This window comes from Aethalodelphis obliquidens, unplaced genomic scaffold (genome assembly GCF_003676395.1).
Source record: "Aethalodelphis obliquidens isolate GAN/ISIS:26980383/991018 unplaced genomic scaffold, ASM367639v1 scaffold1, whole genome shotgun sequence".
Taxonomy (NCBI): domain Eukaryota; kingdom Metazoa; phylum Chordata; class Mammalia; order Artiodactyla; family Delphinidae; genus Aethalodelphis; species Aethalodelphis obliquidens.
The window spans coordinates 315,274-324,032 of NW_020837945.1; the positions used below are offsets into that span (position 1 = coordinate 315,274).

The following is an 8,759-nucleotide window of genomic DNA, read 5'->3' on the forward strand; positions in this document are numbered from 1 at the left end:
GAACATGAACCGAAACTAACATCCAGCCTCAGGTCCCTCAGACCACAGGGAGTGGAAGCAGAGTGAGCTGGGCACAGGCTGGTCCAAAGACTCAGGCACCAGAGTTCTGGGCAGCTGCTCCCCGGGCAAAGTCGGAGCGCCACGGCGAGGTCTTCCAATTTTTCCAAAGAAGGAACATTCTATAATACATTTGTAGGCAGAATATCATAAACTTTATATGCTAGCAATCATTCCTTTTTTTGCAATAAGGCCGTCCAGACACAGCATGACTTGGAGTCAAATTCTGCCCTCAACCACCAGTTTTCAGCTCATTCTAGCAAACAGCTGCCCCGGCCCTGATGCACACAAGTTAGGGGTACCCCCAGTTCAAGCGCACACACGAGAGGAGGCCCCAAGGAGACCCGCATGCAGGCAACCAGGAGGCCCAGGGAGGCCATGCACCCTCAACACCCAGGTCCACACCCGCCCCTGCAGCTCACAGGGCCTCAAGCAACAGACAAGACACCATTTCTGTGACACCTTCAGCCCTGCCCTCCTCACCCCACATTCAGAAAGGAGGGAAAGGACAAAGACCAACAAGCAGGTGGATTTGACAGCAGGTGAAGGGATATTATGGCTTAAGTGTCCAAAGATACCTGTCAGGGGGGCTGATGCACAGCCACACCCGAGGAACCCACACTTGTCAAACTCCCGCTACCACACAGAGCACCAATACTGACCCCTGCCTTCAAACAGTTCGCCCCAAATTTCTCAAAATCATGGGGTGCAGAAAAATCTTTAATTAGAAGTGAAACCACAAAAATATACGCCACTCTTGCAAGATAAAATAAAACCCCCTTTCCCCACTTTTGATAGGCAAAAACAGACCTAAGACCACTTTTAGTAAATTACGCTAGCAATAACCAGGAGATAAGCAAAACGTGAGAACACAGAGCCGAGCAAATCTACCTGAGGGGCTCCTGCGCCATCAGGGGTGTCGCTGCACGACGCGTTCTTGCCAACGGCCCAGCCTCCCAGGAGTCCGGCAGCCTCGGCCGCAGCTACCGGACTCTCCTCCTGGTCAGGCGCATCGACAGCCGCGCCCTTCCTCTTCGCCGGCGTTTTCTTCGAATGCGCACAGTCACCTTTTGTTTTTCTCTGTCGGAAGTGAGCAAGCTGCGCAAAAACGTAGAGAGGTAGTAGAGACAAAGGTAAGTGAGGAAAAAGTAACAGAACCACAAAGACAGCAAGCTTGTGGGGAACATGAGGCTCTGGGGCTGGCTCAGTCCACACAGCCACACCTGGCCAGACTCACATCAACCAGGCCCCGTCCCAGAAACACCACCTCCATTAACATCTACGATACTGGGAGTTAAAGCTCAGAATGACACCCAAAGAATCTAACATTAAGGACTGTTAATGATGCCTCCGGACAAAGGAAAGCAATAAGGCTGACGGGCAGAACAGCTGTCCCAGCCCCTGACAGTTTACAGAAAAATTCAAAAATTAAAAAGTACATCTATTTTAAAAACTGACAGCTTAATCAGGCATGTTTAAGGTTTAAAACTATATAGAAAAGCTAAATTCTCCCTTTTTGCCCCATTTTCCCCAATCAGGGAAATACATAGCCTAGCCAAAACTTCCTTGCCATAGATTCTGAGACAAGGTACAGAAATAGCAAAAAATTAATTAAGCCAGGTCAATCTAACATCCTCCTTTTTGGAATCAGATGTTCTATTTTTCATGACGCAGCTCACCAAAGCACCAGGGACCTCCGCAGAATGTCCCCATCAGAAGGCACACCTGGCTCTGTTCAGTCCCACAAATCTGAGGGTTTAGACTGTTCACACACCATCTCCCACTAACACCTTATTCAAAAGGTAGGATAGCTAACGTCAGCTTTTCACAGGAGGACAAGGTCCTTCAAATGACAACTCTGGTCATAAAAGCAAATGCATCTAACAAATGTTTGTATAAATGATAACAGAAGTGCACAATTTCACGGACATAGGAAAATCACAAAAGGCAATTTAAGTGAGAGAAACCGTCTCTCAAGAACAGACACTGCCTTCAAAACCAGTCCCAGATTCGTTTATTTTGTGCCCAACTCCATCAAATCTAACCGTCTGTGAGATCCCTTCCTGCATCACAGACCCAGTCTCTGGCCTGTGGTCACCCAAGAAGAGGCATCTGTTTCTTCTCCCAAGGTGAAATCTTCTCATCACCATTAATGCTCCTTCAAGCAACATTTAGGCACATTTACAAACCATGGTGAGCTCAGGGAAAACGGTGAGTATTAAACTCTGGCTCGCTTCCAATCTCCTTCCTACGTGCCGGGCACATGCAAAGGGGAAAAAACACACTACAGCCTCACTCTTCAAACCCCAGTCGGAAGTCTGACCTGCACAGGAAGCCCAAGGAGGCCACTCTGTCCTCTGCCTGTCACCACCTCACACCACTCACCATGTGTTCTGAGTGTTCCCTTTAATGCAGTGGCCCTGTGGTTTCCTCAAGGGAAGGAACTAGCACGGAACTGAACACCCCTGCTGGCTGATCCATGTGAAATTCCCAATGTCTGACCACGTCTGACCTCAAACAGCAACCTCATAGGGCTCTGCCTAATAGTCGCGGGCACTGCACAGCGGCTCCCCACGACAGCCGGAGTGGGGTGGGCCAGGGCGGCACAGCACATGCGTCCAGGCTTTCTCCACTGTCTCTAGGGCCCGCGTCTGGTCGGTAAACGGTTCAATGGCCACAACACGCCCAGAACAGTGAGTACCGGACGGTGCCTACGTGGATGACAAAGGCCCACTCCGGGACCGCACAGAGCTCCCGGGGGCATCCGCAGCGCAGGGACGTGACACCTCCCAGGAGGCTCCGTCCGGGCGTCTGGAGCTCCCAAGCCCGGCGCGGGGCGCGGCCCCGGCAGAGGCCCTCCGCCCTCACCTGCCCAGGACTGTCCACCTGGGCCCCAAGCAGCGAGGAGGCGGCACAGGCGTTTCAGGAGCCCCGACACCAGGGCGTGGGTCGGTGAGAGGCATTCCACAGGGTGAACAAGTCCCGTGCTCGGGAACACCACTCTGAACTTCTATAGCAAAAAGAACTGCAGAATTCCGTGTAAAACGATCTCTGCACGTCGTTTTAACCGGATGGAAGCTGAGCTGAGCCCTAGGGGGAGCGCCCGTGTTGCCCAACTGCAGGGAGTCCCGGCCTCCAAGCCCTCCAGGAATCCGGGCGAGGACAGGGAGACGCGCAGGTGCCAGTAGGTGTGCACAAGAGCGCAGGTGTGGTGACAGCGCCCGTCCCCGCACCTCGGGCTCCGGGAGCGGGCGGCCGTCAGGGACGCCGCGTCCGGAGGACACCACTGTCTCTCAATGAAGCCGCCTCGCCGGCTCCTCTGGCAGTTCCCCGCGGGTGGTCGGGGCTGGGGTAGGGGGGTGGGGGTCCCGGTGGGAGGGGAGGGGCCGGGACGCCCACCTCCCACGGCCCCGCCCCTGCCCGGCGCAAGCGCAGCCCCGCCAGTCCCGGCGTACCCCGCGCCCGACCTCTCTGCGAAGCGCCGCGCGCCCCCGGCCGCTGATTGGCTGTGGTTACGGCGGGGGCGGGCCCAAGCAGAGGGCGGCGGATTCAAGATGGCGGCGGCCAAGGGGCGGCTTCCAGCCCAGTCGGCGGAAAGGGCAAGAGTGCGGCGGTAGCGGTCCCCTCCTGGCCGCGTCCGCTCCTGGCAGGGGGCGGTGGCAAGCACCGGAGCCCGCCCTGTGGAGCCCACGCCGGGACAGCGAGGGGAGGAGGCGCTGCCGTTTACCTTCGCTCTCCCGGCCTCCACTTTTCTGCGCCGCTGCTCTTGCTCATCTTCTTCCATCTTACTCCAGGGCTCTTCGCAGGTCGCCGGGAGGTGAAGGGGCCGATGCGCTGCCGCCTTCGCTCTATTTACACTCCCTCCCCATTGCCTGGGCTCACCCTCCCCCCGCGACAACTGTCACGCAGACGTGGGCCCGCCCCGCGTTCGGCCCCGCCCCGGGGCGTGCACCCCCGGCCCGCGGCCAATCAGGGGCCGCGGTCCTGCCCTCGCGCACGCGCGTTCAGGGAGGTGCCCTCAAGGAGGCGCGGCCCGGCGGAGCTCCGCCCCTGCGTCCGTTCCTGCGATTGGCGCATAGACGCTCCCGCCTCTTCGGGCAGGACCATTGAGCGGGGCGCGGCAGCCTCGGTGCTCTCTGTGGTTGGTCGGTTTGAAGGACCCCGCGCACGTGGGTCGTCGGGCCCGGCTGGGACTGGCGCGGAGGCCGGTTCGCGTTCCCGCGAGGTTGAGGCCGCCCTGGGGGGAGTCTGCGCCGGTGGCCAGTTGAGTCAAGCTTCGCGAGCCCCCGGGGACAGCCCAGGAGGCCGGGCCCCACTGCATGCGTGCGCCAGCTCAGGGCTGCCCCTAAAATCGCTCCGGGTTGTGGCTGTGCCCGGGGGTGGCAGGACCCAAACTTTCGTCTCCAGGGGTCCTTTCGGCGACCGGGATGGTGGCCCTGTTCGTGTCACGATCGCAGACAGCCAGCAAAATCACTTGATTCCGTTCCTAGGAGTCCCTCCTTTGGGTCCCGCTGGCGCCTGGACCCACAGAACCGGAATGCCGGGGGCGGCCAGAGTTAGTCAGTGGGAATCGGGGCCGGCATCCCCAGCCCACGGAGCCCAGAGCTACAGGGACAGGAAGCCACCGGCGGTGCTGCCACTCCTGGACCCATGGATTCTTCCCACTGGGGATACAGTGCCATATCGAGGGCTCTGGTTTAAAGCGTCTGCCCCCAGCTTGCACAGTCAAGGGTCCACTCTGGCACCGCTGCCATAAAGCAGTGCCCTGCGTCAAAGAGTGTTAGCAGGGACCCCATGCAGTGAGAAACTCTGAGAGAGGGTCAGGCTGAGGCCCTGCGGGCAGGAAAGGCAAACCCACACCTGGAATACAAGTGTATTCCTGTTAGGACAACCCCTGGAACCCCAGCGTGGAAGGGGCTCCATAGGGCCACTTGCCAAGAGGCCTGTAAGGATGCAATTTTAAATGATACAGTAATTGTGCGCAGTTCTAGATCACCAGAGGGAGAGAGCTGTTTCAGTGAAAGGCAAAAAAGTCTCTTCTCACATGGAAAAGTTTTAAGGCCTTGAAACGTTTGGGTAAATCAATCCAAATATATTGTAAATGGTTATTCAAAAGGAATGTGCTGTACTTCCGGTTCAAATTTCTGTGAAGCTAAAACTGCTCAAAAAGATAGTCTGTTAAAAATTTTTTTAAAAAGAAAGAGAATGTGATGTGGGTTATGAATTCATGGTCCGTGTGGGAATTGGAGTCTCATGAAATCATTGTTTGTTCCTTAGCTTCAGACTCCACTTAAGCCTGTTTGTCCAGATGAGGAAGTAAAGTGAGGTTTTTATTCCTAGCCCACGGTTTTGATTAACAGTCAAATGCTGCTACAGTTATCAGGCTCATTGGAAGCTGATAAGCTCTGACTAACTGACACTGATCCGAAGCGTGTTGTTGGCATCTCTTGTTACTGTAGCGTAAATGTGCCTGGGTGAGCGTTCCCTCGCAGAGGGTGGGGTGGGGGGATGCTCTCACCAACTGGTGATGGTTACCTAAATGGCGGGGGGGTCGCAAACTCAGGAAGAAACACAGGAAACCCCTAAGCAGCTGTGCCTCGGTTTCCCTGTGTGGGAAGTGAAAACACCCACAAACTTGCCCCCGCGTCAGATCTGGCCGGGGTAGAGCTGGGTAGGATGACAGCGCTGCAAGCGGCAGCTGGAGAAAAGGTGGCGTATCAAGCAGCGCTGCTGCGGGTTAACGTGCAGGGGTGTCCGGCGAACATGCTGCGGGTTCCGTGTTTCCTTCACTCCTGTGCCTTCAGTGCAGTAGGGTCTGTGTGAGGGCCGTGTGCCCCCTGTCTGCTCTCTGAGACTGAGTGCCAGTAACTATGCTCCTCCACGAACGTGCTGTAGTGACTTTATTGACACAAGCTCACCTTTCAACCTGTGTGAACGTGTGAGTCTAAGCAACCGCAACTTACACAAATCTTCAGGGAGCCCTGGAAGTTCAACCTCCTCCTGTGTCAGACCATAGCCCTCTGTGTGGTGAGTGATGCTTGCAGTCTTGGCTCACAGACACGAGGCGGTGGCCTCCTGAGACCAGGGGTAGGCAGGCGACACTAGCAGACCACAGGATCGGATTTCCCAGGAGCAGTCAGAGACTCAGATCTATGCCTGAATCTCTCAACCTTTACATGTTGCAGTACCTCTAAAACTTTGTGGGGGGCCCACGTGTTTGCCCACGCTGCTTTGGCCAGTGGTTTTCAAACTGTGTTCCGAGGAACCCCAGAATCATATCCATGGCTATTCTAGATATTCTGAAATGTTGGATCTGACTCTTAACTTATTTTTAACAATTAAACAGCTGTCCAGATATGTAGATACTCACCTTCAAGGAGGGAAACACAACCCCCCACTCCTTATGTATGGGCTGTGCATAGCTACTTCCTCCTGAAGAAGACAGTGTGGAAAGGGAGAGAGAAATAGTAGCTGTGCAGTGGTGAAACCTGATAGACACACGTCCACGAGGTAACTAAGGTCATCGTCCACAGTGTAGGTCATGTTGACAGCACACACCCTGGATGGGACGTGATGAGAAGGGCCTTTTGCCTCTGTGGTCTTCCTCCCAAAAACCCATAACGCCAGTCCAATTGTGAGAAATCATCAAACAAATCCCAATAGTAGAGGGACACCCTACAAAATGCCCGATACAGTAGGTATTGATACAATATAAAACAAAATACAACACTACTCAAAGCTGCCCTTCCTGGGAAGCATTGAAATGAAGCATCATTTAGAAAAGTCTTCCCTTGATGGGCTCACCCCCTCCCCTCCCATCACACCCCCTCCCCATGCCAGCCCTGTGGACATGCCCTCTGCTGGGCAGGTGGGTCACCCACCGATGGTCCGCCTCCCAGGTGCCCCTGCCCCTCTCTGGGCATGGGTCCCGGCTGGGCAGTCCCCCTGCTGGAATCACATCCACCCTGAGGGCTGGTGCCTCGGGGTGGCCCCGTGTCCTCTGAGATGCCAGCTGGGTGCCTGTGGGGTGAGCCCACCTTGAGCTCCCACCCAGAAGCCCCCAGGCACCTTGTTGGCCAGCTCCCTGGTGCCACGCAGAGTTTCCTGAAGTCTGCAGGGAGGTGGTGGTCGCACCCTGTCTTCCAGTGTTCTGGCCTTTACTCCCGTCTGGCTGGGAGGATCCCTAGGAAAGGCCAGGGGCTTGCTGGCCTCCTGGAGGCCATAACAGACTGAGGGCAGGGGTGGCAGGCCCCCGTGGTGCGGGGGGGTGGATGCCGTGCCCCTCCCCACCCCATCCTCTGGGCTCTGTCCTCCCCGCCCGGGCTGCACTGTACCCCTCGGGCCCCAGCTGCTGCCCACTTTTTCCTTCCCAAGGAGCCCCGCCTGGCTACACCTGGGGATCAGCAGTGTTTACTGGTAACCCCTGCATGGGGACAGGCGGGGCCTGGGAAGGACTCTCAGTGGAAACCTGGCAACCGGGCCTCGCCATGTCTGCGGCTCCTAGCAACCACCATGGCGATGCCCGACACTGTGTGTCCAGGGCGTGTGCCCCACACACACACGCTCTTCTCTGGCCGCAGAGGCCAGAAGGCAAACCGAGCCCGCGTGGGATTCTTTCAGTGGCCCCAGGGCTGGGCTGCTGCTCTCCGGCTGAGCGGTTCTTCCAGAGGGAACTGAGACGGGGAGGGGCGGGCCCGTGGCGTCCCCTCCTGCGGCCCCGGGATGCTGGACTCCTCGGTGGCAGATCGGTTGACCCTGCTGACCCTGAAACTCCTGGAGAAGGTAAGGCAGCTGGGCACTCGTGTTTTTAGCAGCTTGTTACAGAAGCACAGCTTTGAAAGGTAAGATTATACCTGGAACGAGCCCACTTCCAAAGCAAGACCCTTTCAGCGCTTTTAGCCTCGTAGCGAAGAACTGTGGTTCCTTGGCTTTTCTTCTTTGTTTGTACAGAACCAAGTAGGTTCTCCTGGCAGTTTCTGCAGCCAGGAGGCAGGCCCGCACCCACGGGCTGGAGCACCGCCAGGGCGCCCTGATTCTCCCCCTCGGGGCCTCCCAGCTTCCGAGTTTCAGGGCGCGGCGTCTCGGCCGGGCCTGGGATGGGCGGCCGGTGGACGCCCTCAGGCCGGCCCCCTTCTCCTCCTCCGAGGGTCTGCGGGGTCCTCACGGCTCCCCCCACCTCACCTGCCTGCTCTGTCCCTCTGCCCCCGACAGCTGCCCAGAGCGGCAGCAGGGCTCACCCCAGAACTGGCCCCGACAGTAGCTGCTCAGCCCAGGGCTCAGTGGGGCAGTCCGGTGGTCAGGACACAGAGCCGGCCTGGTCAGGCTCTTCAGGTAGCCTCCTGCAAGGGCCTGTGGGTTTCAAGGGGGAGTGTGTGTGCACTGTATGGCGAGTGTGGCCTCAGGGTCCCACCTGGCTCCCTGCCCCGCAGCCCCCTCACACGCTTCCTGCTCCCAGCTCATCTGTTTGGGTGCTCGTGCCCGGCCTGGCCCCCACACTGAGCCCGCGCCTGGAGCACAGTCCTCGCTCTGCTCTCTTCTCATAGAAGCTGAAGCAAGAGCGCGAGGATGTGGAAGTGGATTCTGAGGACCCCCAGCTCACGCCCGGTAAGAGCCCCGGGCTGCCTGACGCTGCGCAGAGCAACACACACACACACACACACACACACACACACACACACACACACACACACACACACACACAC

The 8,759-nt window shown here is 57.4% G+C and overlaps 2 protein-coding genes across 9 annotated transcripts in view; one reads left to right on the top strand and one right to left on the bottom strand.

The window, feature by feature from the left end:
* The window catches only part of PCNT (pericentrin), a 97,526-nt gene extending 93,581 nt beyond the window's left edge, over window positions 1–3,945 (bottom strand). For 7 of the 8 annotated variants that reach the window (XM_027127691.1, XM_027127302.1, XM_027127480.1 and 4 more), the window contains exons 1-2: window positions 3,785–3,945; window positions 949–1,155 (exon numbers count right to left, since the gene is read on the bottom strand). In XM_027127691.1, coding sequence (XP_026983492.1) covers window positions 949–1,155; window positions 3,785–3,841 — 264 coding nt within the window. In that variant the 5' untranslated portion in view covers window positions 3,842–3,945. Of the gene's footprint in view, window positions 1–948; window positions 1,156–2,442; window positions 2,895–3,784 lie in introns of those variants that run through there. The other variant, XM_027127606.1, reaches the window with a different exon arrangement.
* A 169-nt stretch (window positions 3,946–4,114) lies between these two features.
* Window positions 4,115–8,759, top strand: part of CUNH21orf58 (chromosome unknown C21orf58 homolog) — a gene marked incomplete at its 3' end in the record, with an annotated part of 14,545 nt that continues 9,900 nt past the window's right edge. Inside the window, exons 1-2 of the mRNA XM_027103033.1 lie at window positions 4,115–7,839; window positions 8,601–8,661. Of these exons, the coding sequence (XP_026958834.1) occupies window positions 7,780–7,839; window positions 8,601–8,661 (121 nt within the window). The remainder of the gene's footprint in view (window positions 7,840–8,600; window positions 8,662–8,759) is intronic.